Source organism: Theropithecus gelada, chromosome 14 (assembly GCF_003255815.1).
Source record: "Theropithecus gelada isolate Dixy chromosome 14, Tgel_1.0, whole genome shotgun sequence".
Lineage (NCBI taxonomy): Eukaryota > Metazoa > Chordata > Mammalia > Primates > Cercopithecidae > Theropithecus > Theropithecus gelada.
Window position 1 is genome coordinate 85,119,757 of NC_037682.1, and position 17,573 is coordinate 85,137,329.

The 17,573-nt window shown below is 34.5% G+C and overlaps 1 protein-coding gene across 2 annotated transcripts in view; it reads right to left on the minus strand.

Annotated features, from left to right (window-relative positions):
• The window catches only part of SLC36A4 (solute carrier family 36 member 4), a 50,851-nt gene that overhangs the window by 5,044 nt on the left and 28,234 nt on the right, over window positions 1-17,573 (minus strand). For both annotated transcript variants that reach the window (XM_025358251.1, XM_025358252.1), the window contains exons 7-10: window positions 15,901-16,128; window positions 13,761-13,859; window positions 10,231-10,400; window positions 1,623-1,792 (exon numbers count right to left, since the gene is read on the minus strand). In XM_025358251.1, the coding sequence (XP_025214036.1) occupies window positions 1,623-1,792; window positions 10,231-10,400; window positions 13,761-13,859; window positions 15,901-16,128 (667 nt within the window). The remainder of the gene's footprint in view (window positions 1-1,622; window positions 1,793-10,230; window positions 10,401-13,760; window positions 13,860-15,900; window positions 16,129-17,573) is intronic.

Sequence of the window (17,573 nt, forward strand, 5' to 3'; positions counted from 1 at the left end):
CAAAAAGAAATATTACATAGTTTTTGTTCTCTTTCTCCAAGGCATATCCCTTGTATGGATGAGAAGCTTTAATGACTTTTAACTAAAAGAAAGCAGCAACCAAGAAAAGGCTGCAGTTCTCTGTGCTATGAACTAAGCCCCTGGCTTCTGGGAACAAAATCATGGAAGCAGATGTGGTGTGGTCTGTGCCTCAGCAGATTAATAACTTCAATACAACAATGCCAGCAAATGTGTAGAAATGGCTGAAGTTTAAAAAAAAAAAAAAAATTCCTGGACCCCTTTTACCATTGCCCTCAAACTCCTTTACCTGAATTTCCATTACCAACTTTAAAAGACGATATACTTTCAGAATAGAATTGCCTTACATCTGTTGATAAAAACACTTTTACTGAAATTAGTCTTTTTATTTAGTCAATACCAAAATGTCAATAAAATAAATGTATAAAAATATTTCAAAATGTTTTAAAATATCTTTTTGCTACTGAATGTTTTTTCGTTAGTCATCAGAATATGGACTTACTGACTTCATTTGTTAATATGATTTCTCTTATTAGTGATATAATTCAAGTAATTACTTTGAAAAATACATTTTATCTACTTTTTCAGCTTTGCATTTCCCTTTTCAAACCAAATGTAATACACTAAATTCTCTAAATCTAGGCATGAATTCCATGGCAGGCTGCTCAAATCAATTTATTGAGCTGCCTCAAATTTCTAGCTCTATCATTCTAAATAGTGCAAGATGTTTATTAGTATCTTACACAAGGAATTTCCAAAGCTGCTTGTTCCCCAGAACACTAGTAATCTGGTCCCAGGTATCATTTTAGGTAATCCTAGTTTAGTTTGGTGATGCAATCATCTGCATATTTGTCATTATAGAAATGGTTACAATAATGATAATAACTTCCAGCTATTAATACTTTGTTAATATTATTTCTAACACCACCAAAATGCCATAAGGAAGTTTTATCTTCATTTCATAGTTGAGGAAAGAGGGGCTCAACAATGGCATGTAACTTGCCTGAAGACACCAGCAAGTAAGTGGTAGGCTTGACTTTGAATCCCCAGATCTGTCTGACTCCAAAACTTACATTCTTTCCACTATACCGAACTCAAGCTCCCGTTCCATGAGTCTCTATTATGAACGTTACCTTGAGAAGGCATTTTATGATAAAGAGTCTTAATGAAAGATTATATACACTTCTTCAAATAATAAGAAAATAAGCCACTAAAATTATGAAAGACCAATACAAGTAAAATTAAACACTTTCCTGTAGGTAGTTATGGATAAGAAAACTGTTAAAATATGCAAAAACAGGAATAAAAAACCTGAGGAAAGCTAGAACCAAAATAAAATGTGTATCAAAAATGGAAGGAGTCCCATGTACATGTTAATCACCAGTAATGTAATTTTCAAAATAACTTCATTAGTTATTTTAAGTGTGATAGGATCTGGTTTGTGTTTTTCTTATGTAGCAGTAGAAAAACAGAATTTTAACCTGAAAAGTAACCCAGCTGGGTGAATAAAATTGTTTTAAAAATATTGAAAAATATGTCTTATGTAGCTTTCATTTTAAGAAATTCAACAATAAAAAATTATATAAATATATAATGATACTTACAAGTAATACTAACCAAGAAGGATCTTATCCCAAATTCACAGATTTGCTTCCATTTAGTATGAAATTTGGATGTGATCCCAGGGATAATGATCTCTGCTGGAACATAGAACTGAATTGAATATGTCACAAAAATGCCAAAGGAATACAGAATTTTCACTGATTGATATAACCTGTTGAAAAAAATTTTCAAAATTTAGTCATTTTTAATGTGAATTTAGCTTTCCTCCTTTATTTTTAATATTAAGATTAATAAGAAATCCAGAATACCAAATTAGGCCAGAACCTTACTAACTAAAAATGCTTGTTTAAAAAAAAGGCAAATTGATCTCTAACTAAATTTCTAGAGGATACAAGAACAATTCATTTTGACAAAATGGAAAGCTTGAATATGCATGCCAGGGTTTGGGGTATATTGGTAAAAAGATTTCATTTTGGGATAAGCCAATATTCTGAAGATTAGACTCAGCCCCCGAAGAGCTAATGCTTTCTCAACTTTCTTTTTAAAAATTGAGCCTACTATATGTCTTAAATCCTGAGTCATACCGTCATTAATCTTTACATAGAAGAAAAACTCGCATTAAACTATAGCTCTTGGGTGAAAATCTTTGGAGGTATGTCATTAGTTGCAGAAATGTCGTCCATCTTAAGTCTAAAAGCAGGCATCTAAACCATTTCAACTTGCAAAGTTCACTAAATTATACACACAATCTATGTTTAAATTTACATTAAATAAGGGACATACAGTTGCTGCGTAAGGTTGTTATTCTTTTGTGCAAATTAACTTATCTCTTTGATACACAGTGCTTCAAAACAGCACAGCAATTTTCAGTTTTATAAATATCTTTAGATTTCTACATTGTGGATAACCTGTCAAAACTTCACATGCATGTCTTGATAAAGACTTCAATAACTTTCTTAAGCACAGAAAAAGAAGACTTTTTAAATGTTGATAATGACATGAAGAGAAAACACAGAATTGCAGGATCTAGAGGAAGGAACATCGTAGAATCCACTCTTTTGGGTTGCAGACTAATAAAATTAATGTGCTGTATTTAAAAAAAACATTTTAACATTTTATAACATTTAAAAGAAAAGCCCAATCATCCTGCATTTTTTAAGTAAAAAGCAGAGAAAACCCTGTTGGTTCAGTGTGCTGCAGCATCAGGGCAGTGATTAACACCTACGTCCTCTTTCAACAGAAACATCTTCCCACAGTTTTCTCATTTAAGAGTTCTACTTTCCCACCTAAAATTCCCATGCACAGGGAAGTGCTTTCTTTCTTACAAAAGAATGCAATCGTTTTAAAAGGATTATATTCTACTTTTGGTACATAATGTCAAGGCATATAAACCTTGACATTAATGGAGCTTTAAGTATAAATGTACTTAATATATAAGTATATAAAGTTGACATTAATGGAGCTTTATTTCTGATGTCTTAAGATTTAAAGCAGCAAGGATTTTTAAATTTCACTTTTAAGTTCAAGGGTACATGTGCAGGTTATACAGGTAATTCTGTATCATGGGGGCTTGTTGTACAGATTATTTCACCACCCAGGTATTAAGCCTAGTACCCACTGGTTATTTTTTCTGATCCTCTCCCTCCTTACACCCTTCACCCTCAATAGGCCCCAGTGTGTGTTGCTCCCCTCCATGTGTCCATGTGCTCTCATCATTTAGCTCCCACTTATAAGAAAGAATATGTAGTATTTGGTTTTCTGTTCCCATGTTAGTTTACTAAGGATAATGACGTCCAGTTCCATCTATGTTCCTACAAAGAACATCATCTCAACTCTTTTTTATGGCTGCATAGTATTCCATGATGTATATATACCACATCTTCTTTATCACTGACAGGCATTTACGTTAATTCATTTTCTTTGCTATTGTGAATTGTGCTGCAATGAAAAAAGGCACATATGTCTTTATAACAGAACGATTTATATTTCTTTGGGTGTAAACCCAGTAATGGGACTACTGGATCAAATAGTATTTCTGTTTTAAGGTCTTTGAGCAATCGCCACACTGTCTTCCACAATGTCTTGAACTAACTTATACTCCCACCAACAGTTTATAATAAGTGTTGTTCCTTTTTCTCCATAACCTCACTAGCATGTTATTTTTTTGACTTTTTAGTAATAGCCATTCTGACTAGTGTGAGATGGTATCACGCTGTGGTTGTGATTTGCATTTCTCTAATGATCAGTAATATTGAGGTTTTTTTTTTTTCATATGATTGTTGGCAGCACGTATGTCTTCTTCTGAGAAGTGTCTGTTCATGTCCTTTGCCCACTTTTTTTTTTTTTTTTTTTTGAGACGGGGTCTCACTCTGTTGCCCAGGCTGGAGTGCAGTGGCACAATCTTAGCTCACTGCAACCTCTGACTCCCTGGTTCAAGTGATTCTCCTGCCTCAGCCTCCCACGTAGCTGGGACTTATAGGTGCCTGCCACCACACCTGTCCAATTTTTGTATTTTTAGTAGCGACGGGGTTTCACCATATTGGCCAGGCTGGTCTCAAACTCTCAGCCTTGTGATCTGCCCACCTTAGCCTCCCAAACCCTTTGCCCACTTTTTAATGAGATTTTTTTCCTATAAATTCCTTGAAGTTCCTTTAGATGTTTGATATTAGATCTTTGTTCAATGCATAGTTTGCAAAAATTTTCTTCCATTCTGTAGATTGTCTGTTCACTCTGTTGATAGTTTTCTTTGTGTTCATTAGTTTAATTAGATCCCATTTGTCAATTTTCACTTTTGTTGCAATTGCTTTTGGTATCTTCATTATAAAATCTTTGCTCATTCCTATGTCCAGAATGGTACTGGTTAGGTTGTCTTCCAGGGTTTTTTATAGTCCGGGATTTTACATTTAAGCATTTATTTCATCTTGAGTTAATTTTTTGTATATGGTGTTAAGGAAGGGGTCCAGTTTCAGTCTATCCCATATGGCTGGCCAGTTATCCTAGCACCATTTATTCAACAGCGAATCCTTTCCCCATTGCTTGTTTTTGTCAGGTTTTTCGAAGATTAGATTTGCAGGTGTGTGGCCTTACTTCTGGGCTCTCTATTCTGTTCCATTGGTCTATGTGTCTGTTTTTGTACCAGTACAATGCTGTTTCAGCTACTGCAGCCCTGTCGTATAGTTTAGAGTTGGGCAGTGTGATGCCTCCAGCTTTGTTCTTTTTGCTGAGGATTGCCTTGACCCTTCAGGCTCATTTTTGGTTCCAAATGAATTTTAAAATAGTTTTTTCTAGTTCTATGAAGAATGTCAATGGCAGTTTAATAGGAATAGCATTAGATCTATAAATTGCTTTGGGCAGTGTGGCCATTTTGATATTGATTCTTTCTATCCATGAGCATGGAATGTTGTTCCATTTGTTTGTGTCGTCTCTGATTTCTCTGAGCAGTGTTTTGTAATTCTTGTTGTAGAGATCTTTCACCTACCTGGTTAGCTGTATCCCTAGGTATTTTATTCTTTATGTGGCACTTGTGAATTGGGGCAACACAATGCCATTCACAATTGCCACATAAAGATTTGGCTCTCAGCTTGACTGTTATTGGCGTATAGAAATGTTGACTTTTTTGCACACTGATTTTGTAGCTTGAGACTTTGCTGAAGTTGCTTATCAGCTCCTTTGGGCTTACTAGGGGTTTTCTAGATATGGGATCCCGTCATCTGAAAACAGGGATAGTTTGCAGATCTTGCAGTTCTTCCTATTTGGATGCCCTTTGTTTCTTTCTCTTGCCTGATTGCTCTGGCCAAGACTTCCAATACTATGTTGAATTGGAGTGGTGAGAGTAGTAAGGATTATAAACAGTCTCTAAACTATGGCCAAGCAAGAAGAGATTCAATAAGTATTCTGCTATAACATATTTATCATACAAGAATAAGAAGAAATTTAAAAGCTTAGTAAAAATAGATTTGAGAATACACAGCACCATTAGGAAGGAAGGAACTCCATAGAGCTAACAACATTTAAAACTTAATTTTAAAAATTAGCTAAGGATGTATTTCTCAGCTTGAGGCTTAAAGGCTAAACACAAATGGTCAAGTTACTGAAGATCTACAACATAACTGAAAGACTTGTGTTTCCTATACTCTGATATGTAACTGTGGATAATTAAACAAATATTCTTGTTAGTTTATTAGTTTAACAAAAGGACATTCCTTTTCCTTAATTGTCTTTTCACTTATGTTTTTAAAATGTGATTAATAATATATTTAGTATTTTTAAAAATAAAAATACATCATTTTGCATATAAGTACTATTACTTTTTTACTGACAAAATAAAGTTACATCAGCTAAGAATCTGGTTATTATTAATATCATTAATTATATCCAAATATTACTATTTGGTGTTACAAAGAGTAAAAATGGGAAATAAAATGGTGTGGATCTTTTAGAAGTTGGTATATCTACTAATGAACCAAAGAATAGCTATATAGAAATAAGAGGGCATCTTTAAAAAGTACCACAGTTTAATACGAACTGTTTCACCCCTACTACTTTTCTGTTTCAAGAACCCACTTATTTCTATGTTTGGAATCTGTATTTTCAATCACTCTAAACTATTTTTCTCTACTTAACTTTTGTATAGATATTATCACAACCTTTTCTTCATTTGGGTTTTAAGCAGCAACTATTTGGCTTCTTTTGTACTACGTTTTAGAAATGAAGAAAGTTGAAAGGAAAAATCTACCCAGTAAACCCTCTTTCTAAAGAAAACTAACCTTTCTTAAAGTCACAGGAATTTGTTTTGAGGGTATAAAAAACATCAAACAACTTTAAACAACACTTAGTGTACATTAAATGGTCTTTTCAAACTCCTCGCTGCCAAAGCTCCTGAGAGTTACAGACTGTTTCATTCTTCTCTGTATATCCCTTCAATGCACTTAGTATTAATAGGTGATTGATACTTATTAAATATTAATTATCAAAATAGATATGGATAGGTAATTCTTAGAAACTACAACCATTCAACATGACAAATATTAATAGCACTTCAAAGAATAAAATTATTTATGCTTGGAAACAAAATCTATTATAATGATAGTAAAGAATTTAATACCTTAGTAAAGGACAGAAATGTATTTTTAATAATTATTTTTCAGCCAATATATTGAATCAGATTATAGGGAAAAAACAACTTAATGTTCCAGTGAAAATATCAGTTTTGAAAACATAGATTATCAAAATTAATAATGCTTTTATTCTTTTCCCCACAGTAGCTAATAAGTCAATCTTCAGGTATGAATAACTTTAAATTTTTTAAAAACCAACTTGGGAAATGAGTTGTTGACTGCTTCTCTGTCTCTCAAGGTTGAATACAGAAGCTACCCTTGGAAATAACCTGGTAAGTCACTTTCCCTCTTGGATCCTTCATGATGCTCACGTTGAGAATCTTGAGGATTTAGCTCTGTCAAGAAGTCATCTTAATTGAGAACTATCTGCAATCCTTGCCAAGAGCCTCATCTCATTCTAGGCTAAAAAATAAGACAACTATGGTTATGTAGCATTCATCACTAGATTGAATGCCTTGAACTAGTAAAACCTTTAAAATACATTCTTTCCTTCAAAAGCTAAATGCAATACATGTACAGTATTGCTCATAACTGATTTTCAAAGACGACAGTTCACAAAAATTAAGGGTAATAACTTGGAGCTTCTCTAATCCATACTTGCTTTATCCTATGGCCTCTTTCAAATTCAATCTTTTCTTGCAGAAATAATCATAATATACTCTGAGACTTTGTCAATTTGTACCAAAAGCCCTTTATAGCTTTTCATAGCTAGTAACCATTAGTTCTCTAGGATACTCTTATAACAGTCATTGGCTTTCATACTCCGCCAATAGAGTACATTGCACAATCTCTAACTTCTGAGGCCTCTCATGTGAAGCACAGGAAAGAAGTGAAAGAGAGACTCATAAATAGTATATTAAGAAAGAAATATTAGATATAATCCCTTAATTATTCTAGTCCAAACTTTTCACTTTATCGAATGTCATGACTGTAAAAAGACAAGCAACTCTTCTCTTGTATCTCTCAGTTGTGACTATCATTTTAATTGTCCCACAATGGCAGAGTCCACACAGAAACAGACCATAGGCTGCATAAGGCATATCTCCACAGTGCAAAGACATCAACCAATGCAAGTTCTCTAAAGGGAAATATTTATCTTGACTGGCTTTCCTGTTTTTTCTAGATTTTTGTTGTTTCTTAGGATACTTGTACTAGGGTTTCCTCTAATGAAAAGTGGTATCTAGCTAGACGTCCTTGAATAGAAACTATGATCTAATGGTCCCTTTTAAATAAAGAGTCTCAACTAGTTCCATTCTAATTGGAAAGTCACAGCAATTAGAAATAAGGTCAGATGTACAAAGGGGCTGTGGGAAAAGGGAAGGATTAATTTGAGCTACTGCAGGGACAGTGTCACCCTCCAAGGTTGAGTTGTGAATACGAAAAGCATCCTGTCTTATTCTTGCCCACTATTTCCGCACCACATTCTTATGTGCCTGGGAATACAAACCTTTCAATGTGAATGTGTGCACACTCCCACTTCAGAACCTTCCCCCCTAAAATATTCTTACATGCTTTTGTAAATAAGACCAGGAAAGAATTCTGACATTACTTCCATGTACATTTTATATTTGACATTAAAAATAGTTGTCAAATTTATTTCTAAAATGATTATTTTTAAGACTTAGTCAAAATATTATTATTGTTATTATTAATATTATTGAGACAAAATGTCTCTCTGTTTCCCAGGCTGGAGCGCAATGGTACCATCACAGCTCACTGGATAATCAACCTCCCGGGCTCAAGTGATCCTCCCACATCAGCCTCCCAAATAGCTGCGATTACAGGCTTGGGCCACCATGCATGGCTAATTTTTAAATTTTGTGTAGAGTTGGAGTTTCACTATGTTATGCACGCTAGTCTCAAACTTCTGGCCTCAAGTGATCCTCCCACCTTTTCCTCCCAAAGCACTGGGATTCCAGACATAAGCCACCATACCTGGCTCAAAATATTACTCTAAATAAGGAAAAAAAAAATCATTCTATTTTCCAAACATCGCATGGTATTTGAAAAGATGAACTTACTACCATATTTTTTAGCTTGATTCTCTTATACTAAGCTGTTAGGCTTCTAGTTCATTAAGCTTCTAGTTTCATATTATAAAAAAGAAACCAAAAAACACATTTAAAGGGAACAAAATTATATAGTTAACTATAAAGAGTTAATAAAATAAATGCTAAATAACCATATATCTTATTTGTAATTATGACTCTACCTTGAAATATATTTATAACATTTGAAACATGTTTCCATCTTGAAATACATTTATGTTAAAGTAAAATTGTAATAAAAAATACAGACACATCACATGTGTGCCCCCTGTGCAATCTGGAAACTATCCCACGTACATTTGCTCTATCATAAATGGCTTCCTACAAACATTTGTCCTAGCAACATTTTTGACTCCAATGCCCAGGATTCAAATGACTACTAAATGACAGACAAATTCTCACCAGGAGGCCAGTCAGAAGATATAATTCCTGCTGTTGTTGCTTTTTCACTAATATTTTAAGACATTTAAGATTACACAGACTTTTTTAATCTAAGTAGCTAATGTAGTAATGTGACAATAATTCAGTCAGCAATTCTGAATTTATTCTTTGCGTATGTGAAAACTAAGGAGTTACCTTCCATCTTGTAAACAAGGAAGTAAGTCTGCATGGTAATCACTGCCACTATCTTTGAAAATTTTTCAAAGACAAACCTCTGGAAAAAGGAAAAATCATATACATATAATGCTTCATTTAGCAGGATATGGTCCCAATACTAAAGAGAACATTAAGATGATGCACCATTTTGTTTTATTATTTATAATGTGTCCCAACTGTGTTCTGAAAGGAGTTGGACAATACACACTATGAAGCTGACCAAAATAGCAAGTATGATGTAATCTATTATTCTATCAGGAACCCTGATGGTTTGGGTTTTTTTGGCAATAAGGACAGGTATTAATTTTTTTATTAAAATGTGTCCATATGAAAATAATCCCTGTTCTACTCTTATACTTGACTTGGATTTGGAATAACCTCCAATTTTAAACATTTTTTTAAAAAAATCCCAGAAGAACCCTAAATTCATATTTACTCTCCTCCGAAGAGTATGAAAAAATTCCAGATTGCACAAATAAATAAATCACAGTAATTTTTTTTTTTTTTTTTTTTGAGACAGAATTTTGCTCTTGTCACCCAGGCTGGATTGCAATGTCGCGATCTTGGCTCACTGCAACCTCCGCCTCCCGGGCAAGCGATTCTCCTGCCTCAGCCTCCTGAGTAGCTGGGATTATAAGCACCTGCCACCACGCCCAGCTAATTTTTGTATTTTTAGTACAGACGGGGTTTCACCATGTTGGCCAGGCTGGTCTCAAACTCCTGACCTCAGATGATCCACCCACCTCTGCCTCCCAAAGTGATGGGATTCCAGGAAATCACAGTAAAAATTTTAAACGTTTAAACCATAAATCCAAGAACATGCCTTTATAAACAGTGGTACATTATAAAATATATAAACCAATATTGACAAATTCATATACACCTACCATACGTCTTGGGGAAGATTTAAAGTTATGCTGCCTTTGATTTCATCACGGAAACACATATATCCTAAAGTAGCTAATGTTACATACACAGTTGTAACAATCCCCATGCCAATATTCAACGCTTGAGGGAAACGCTTTGATTCTTTCATTTGGTTTTCCAGTGGAAGGACCTAAGAAAAGAATACAATTCTTTTTTTTTTAAGGGAATAAAAGTATTTACAAATAACAGTGTCTCTTACACACAAATTGGTTATTTATAGGCTATATGCAAATTTTTTTCCTTTACAACACATATAATTGTTGAAGTACACTTCCATTGCTATATATTTATGCCACCTATTTAAAAATTCTTAAAAAGATTTAAACTCATCTCTTGGCAGGCAAACTTGCTAGTTGGTTTTAATAACCTTTTTATTTTGGGATAATTTTAGATTTACAGAAAAGTTACAAAGATAACACAGATATCTCCCATATACCCCGACCCAGTTTCTCTTACCATTAACTTTTTATATTACCATAGTACATTTGCGACAACTAAAAACCAACATTGGTACATCACTATTAACTAAACTGCAAATTTAATTTGGATTTCATTAGTTTTTCCATTAATATTCTTTTTCTGTCCCAGAGTTCCATCCAGGATACCCACAGTGCATTTTGTCACCATGCCTCCTGTCTGTCATAGTTTCTCAATCTTTGCTTGTTGTTCATTATCTTGCCAGTTTTAAGGAGCACTGGTTTGGTATTTTACATAATGCCCCTCTATTTAGGCTTGTCTGAGGTTTTTCTCATGACTGGTATTGTAGGTTTTAGAGAAGGATAACATAGGTGAAGTGCCTGTCTCATCACACGTTATTAACATGATTTATCACTGGTGAAGTTAATTTTCATCACTTGGTTAAGGTAATGTCTGTCAGGTTTCTCTATTATACAGTTACTTTTCTTCCCTCTCATCATACTCTGTTCACTGAAAGCAAGTCCCTAAATCCAGCCCATTCTCTGGGGAGTAGGAGGGGGATTAGTTATATTGCCTGGAGGGAGGAGGATTTCTAGGAATCTCATGTATGTATGTATGTATGTATGTATGCATGCATATTAGCATGGCCTTATGTATATTTTTTAAAACATTGAATTATAATCCAATATTCTGTTATTTGTTTCGTTACTCATATTATTCCACCTTTGGCCATTGTAAATTCCATCAGGTTGGCTTCTGTTTCCCTTTGACATGCCTCCATTCTTTCGTTTCTTGAACATATTCTTACCTTCTGACACTACAAGATGCTTTAGCCTCATCTTGCATTTCCTTGCTTCAGCCCTAAAATCAGCCATTTCTCCAAAGAACTTTGATTCTCTTGTAGAATGGTATTTAGAAATGAAGATCTGGTATTTAGAAATCAAGATCTGGGTGTGTGCTTATTGCTACTGGGGTGTCACTACTTGCAGTCCCTCTCAGGAGACAGAACTAGGAAGTACATGCATGTATACTAACCCATGTATACACACATATCTGTAACCGGTTTTACATTTACCCACCTGTATCTACTGTCAAATTCTGTAAAACTAATGATTTTTATTTTATTGAAAAAGAACCTTTAAAGAAAATAAGAAAAGGCTGACTGAAAAGTCAAGTTTTTAAGGCAAATCTTCAGAGACTGTAACCATAAAATTAGGCCATATAGTGAAATAGCTAAGTAATAATAATAGCAAGTATTTACTGGAGTGTTTATGATACGCCAGGTATGATTCTAAAAGCTTTGCATGCAGCATCTTATGCAATCCTCACAATAACTCTATGAGATGATAAATCTAGTATTTTTTCCACTTTTCAGTCAGTCAGTTCCAGATGGAAACATTAACTGTTAATAGCAGTAAGAGGGCAGAGAACAGTTTGGATGCTCTGGAGATAATCCAGACAGGAAATATGGGCAGTGGCCAGGAATGGTGTCAGTGCAGCTAGAAAGGGAGAAAGAGAAAGAAATGAACATTTCCTGAGGCCTTCTCTGTGTCACACAGCATTATAATTGTTTTATGTATAGTCTCCTTTATGGAATGAATTTGAGAAATATTAAAGAAGACTTAACACGCCTTAATTATTGATTGAAATAGGGAACCAAGAACAAAGTAAAAGGAATCACTCCAGTGTTTCAAGTTTAAGCAACTGAAGATAAAACTAAAAGAAAAAGGAAATGAGAAAGTAAAGCTGGTTTTGGATGAGAAAATATGTGTCAGACTTTGGAATTGTTGAATTTGAGATTCAGAGGAAATGTCAATAACCAGTGCTCATCAGTTAAAGACAGACATGAAAATCTGCAGTTATGTTTGCAACAGCAACATTGTAGCTGTGAAAATTTGTAAGAATTTGGGAGATTATCTGAAGGAGAATTCACAGAGAGCAGAAACCCAAGTAAAATGGTATAAAATTTTATTATAGATCTATTTTGTCTGGGGTTAATATAAATAGATGTTTACAAATGGTTTTGCTCCCATACCTACCATCAGACTATGAAACATAAACTATGGAGCAAAGCAGACAGCAAGACTCTTATTTTCCTCAAGTCTACAAATGTTAGGCTTTAACTGGGAGCTACCTGCATGGAAATATTTAATATCTTAGAATCCTCAGAATCGTTGGAGTCTCTCTTAGTATTAGCTTTATAACATTGTTTCTCAAAACAAACATTATGGCTGGGCGCGGTGGCGCAAGCCTGTAATCCCAGCACTTTGGGAGGCTGAGACGGGCGGATCACGAGGTCAGGAGATCAAGACCATCCTGGCTAACATGGTGAAACCCTGTCTCTACTAAAAAAATACAAAAAAAAAAACTAGCCGGGCGAGATGGCGGGCGCCTGTAATCCCAGCTACTCGGGAGGCTGAGGCAGGAGAATGTCTAAACCCAGGAGGCGGAGCTTGCAGTGAGCTGAGATCTGGCCACTGCACTCCAGCCTGAGCAACAGAGCGAGACTCTGTCTCAAAAAAAAAACAAAAAAACAAAAAAACAAACATTATATTCATAAAACTACAGGGAGAATTTATATCCAACTCTTCTTATATAGCAGTGATTCTGCAACTATTCCGATTCCCTTCAAATAATGTCATCTATAAAATATGCTTCAGATGTGCCTGAGTATGTGGGATATAGGTTTTTTTTTTAAACTGGCCTTGAGTCAATAATTTTTGAAGCCAGGTGACGTTTACATAGGAGTTCATTATACTACTTTCTAAATTTTGTATAGGTTTGAAATTTTCCACAATAAAATGTTAAAAATGATCTGGCTAATTTATTCATTTTATAGACAAAGAAAAAGAGAAGTAGAGAGCCTAAGTGGTATGTCTAACATTAAGCTCCTTGTTAGTGGAAGGACTAAACTATAATTCTAATCTATCACACCAAATTGGAAATCATGTTCTAGAAATAAAGAAAATTGAAATAAAAAAGAAAAATATGCAATTTTAAATATAGCTAGGCTATATAAATCATTGTGTTGAATTAAGATTTTAAAAAATAATAATAATAACTAAATTCTTACCACTCCTATGCCTTCAAAAGCAAATACAGCAGTACCAAAAAAGAGTAGGTATTTCTTCCAGCCAGCTACTATTGGAAGGTTGTGGGGATCCGGCATGTTCTAAAGAAAGGAAGAAAAAAAGACGACCAGTTACATCTTTACTTATTCTAAATAATTTAAAATTGAAAGAAAAATCATGTAATTTTGAGCTTCACCACAGCAAATGTGTTATAACAGTGACTAATTTTTTCAATGAACACTTAAAGCACCCTATGTTAAATGTAGCCAAGCTGTTAGGATTTCACTGCCAAAAGCAACTGTTTCCCTTATACCCATACATTCCATCTGAGCAAAATGCTCCTGACTATCTGCTTCCACCTGCAAGTCCCAGGCTGTGCACACTAGGTGTGGCTCCTGCCACAACAGGAAATACATAAGCACATTCAAGTTCTAAGCTGAGAGCCATACAGTCAAGTTATCAACCACTGCTGCTGGTGCCCAATAGAAATTCATTCTCCACTCTATTTTCATTGCTCTTTCAGTTCTCTAAGATGCCTGGCTCCTGACACTGGCTTTCTACCTTATAGCTCTGCTGCTGCCTAGAACAGGTTTCCTTCTTGTTTCAGTGCTTACATTTGATCTGATGGTTGTCATTACCCTTATTGTTTGAATATATATGTCCTGACTCTGGCTTTGATTGCTTGGTCCTGACTCACAGGCTTATTCCAACTCTCATCATCTGGACAAAGTGCACATTAGCTCTAAATAGCCACTTCTTCCAGATACCCCAAGTCTGGTCCCTACTCTCCTCACCATCTTACATTCTCTGCTTTGCCTGATTGGAAGTAGAATTCAAGGCCAAGTAAAAAGGATGAACAAAGCAACTGAAGTGTGAAAGCTCAAGGATAATCTGGGGAACAGAGAGGTCTAGGACATCTGAAGCATGGATAGAATTGTGTGATATAATGGTGATACATGACTAAAACCATACACACTGGGTTTAGAATGAAAGGGTATTACAATGTTTGGCTCATTCAACACTAAACTATTATCTAAGGCAAGCAGGATGCTATTTCTCTTCTCCAAACAGCAGCTCATGCTGTTTCTTCTATTTTGGGAACCTCCTTTTCGGCTTAACTGACTCTTACATGTTTAGCTAAGGGGCCATGAACTCCGGAAAGCCTACAGGAACTTCCTGTCTGTTTCCTCCCACTCAGTGCTATAAGAGAAACTACAGGTTTTGAAATTCAAAGAGGAAGGAAATGAAACACAGATCCATAGTAAGAATTTTTAATAAATTGCTAAAGAAGATTTTACAACAATTACCTTGGAAATAATATATAAGATTAATTAGATCAGGAGTGACTAGAGCAGGGATTCTCAACCTTTTTTTGGTCTTTAGCACTCTTGCAGGATGAAAGCTACATAACTGCTCAACAGCAAAACACATACATACAAACAGAAATACTAAATCTTGCAAACTATTTTAAGGAATTTGAAGAATCCCTGAATCTCAACAATAGATTATTTTAAGGAAACTGGGTTAAGAATCCCCAGACTATGGACAATGAAATCAGTTGAGGTAATTGCATATATTTCAGATAAAGGGATTACAGACTAGTGTAGTGGCAGTGGATTGAAGCAGTGGCAGTAAATAAAAGTTCAGGAGTGAAAGGAAATTACAGAACTGCATATATATATATACACACACACACACACACACACACACATATAATGCATCTCTTGTGATTGGCTTAAATCACAAGATTTAAAGAATAATACATTTAATGAGTATTTTAAAGAATAATACATTTAATGAGTACCTGCTTTCAACGTTTGGCACTGTACTAAGAACACAATCCTAAATCTCAAATAACTCTAATAGAGTAGGTATTACTATCTTCTGAAGCACTGTCACAAAGCCCAGAAGCGTATTTACTGAGATTCAAGATCTGACCACAAAGCCTGTTTAATCTCTATGTCATATACTTTTCTAACTCAACAGCATCCCCCTAGAAGAAATCAGCATCTACTGATTGTACACTGCGTGCCACATATGAAGTAGGGGTCTTTACATATCATTACTTTTACCTCTACGGTAAACAAAAATTTTACTTATATAAGAAAGATAAGAACTTAGTTAAAAACATTTTATACTTACCCTGACAACATACTGGTAAATTATCACAAGACTGACAGTCATGGAAACGTTGGCAAGGAATGAAAGTACAAATAGATTCTTTAGTTCACGAATGAAGACCAAAAGAATTATAAATGGAAGAAAGCAAAGCATATATATCCTTAGGTCAACACTTCTTCTCTCACATGGATTTGATGAATTGGTACTATTCGAAATAAACACTTTACTCTCCAGGAATCCTTCATGAACCTATACAGGATTACCAGGAGAATAAAGAAGGGCAAAAACTTCCATCAATTTACAACCACAGAACACACGTACAAAGAAAATTACAATCTATATATACACTTCACAATAAATTGCTATATTTTAAAATATTTACATTTACATTTTTTCAAGATACTCTGGTTTCCTAGAAACATATGTGTCAAATATAAGGATAACTGACATAAAATAATCTTGAAAGGTAATTTCTTTTATCATACTGTAACCATAAAGTTCATTAGAAAATTATAACGATAGATTTGCTAATGTATTCTGAAGCTTTGTCACTATCATGCTCATGATACCTCCAAAGGCTCAAGTATCTCCTTTCGAGATCATCAAATTTGGGACCATGCTTGTCTAGGATGGCCACTGAGTATTCTCCTCTAGCTTATTTTCTTCAGATAGGAAACAAGCTCCAATTATCTCTCAAAAATGTAGTCAGAGCAAAATTTTAAAATTATAGCCTAACCTTAAAACTCTTATAAAGCAATTATTTATAAATTATCATCACTATCAATAAATATTTATTAAAAATCCACTACATTCATGCATGGCCATATGGTAGACAGTACATAAATTTTTGCTAGAGCAAAAAACTTCTACAAGATAGATCAACTTTATATTAAAATTTATTCAGCCACTCCTACAACCCAATTTTCAGATTTCAAAACAAATGTGATTTACAGACTCCATATATTAAGAACTATCTGTGATCCAATTAATCACATAATGCTACTTACTAAAATAGAAATGAAATTATAGAGGACTCTAGAAACAGTCTTAAAAATTTACAGCAGAGGCAGATCATACTATAACTTGAATACCAGTGAAAACTTATTTGCCCCCAAACAGTGTACCCTCCTTCGAACACATCAATATTGTCGAGTCTCTGGATACACACATTCTAAAAATTCTTAAGACCTTGTAATAATAATAGCTAGTGTTTTTTGAGTACATTCTTTGTATCAGGTACTGAACTACATGCTTTATATACAATATCTCACTTAATCCTCAAAATGACTCTCTAAAGCAGGTGGTAATATTAATCCCAATTTATAGTTGAGCAACCTGAGGCTTAGAGAAATATTTTTTTAAAATCTTGTGTAATGTCAAGCCAGTAAGTGGTGGTTCTAGGATTCAAACCCAGGCCTGTGACTCTAGAATTAGCCTGGCCAAAATACTGCAACCCAGAAAGGAGGGCCCTGCCCAAGCAGCCACCTGGTCTCCACTCTTACATATCTCTCTCTAAATGTAGTAATTAAGAGGTCAACAAATCAGAAGATTAAAACAAATTTCTGATATGATTAACAATTTAAGTGTTTCTTCTACTTTAATTTTACATGTGTAATCTACCATAAGTAATGTTTAGTGTCAGCATAAATGTACACATCATCTTAGACTGTAGAGAATATATCTATTAGATTTTT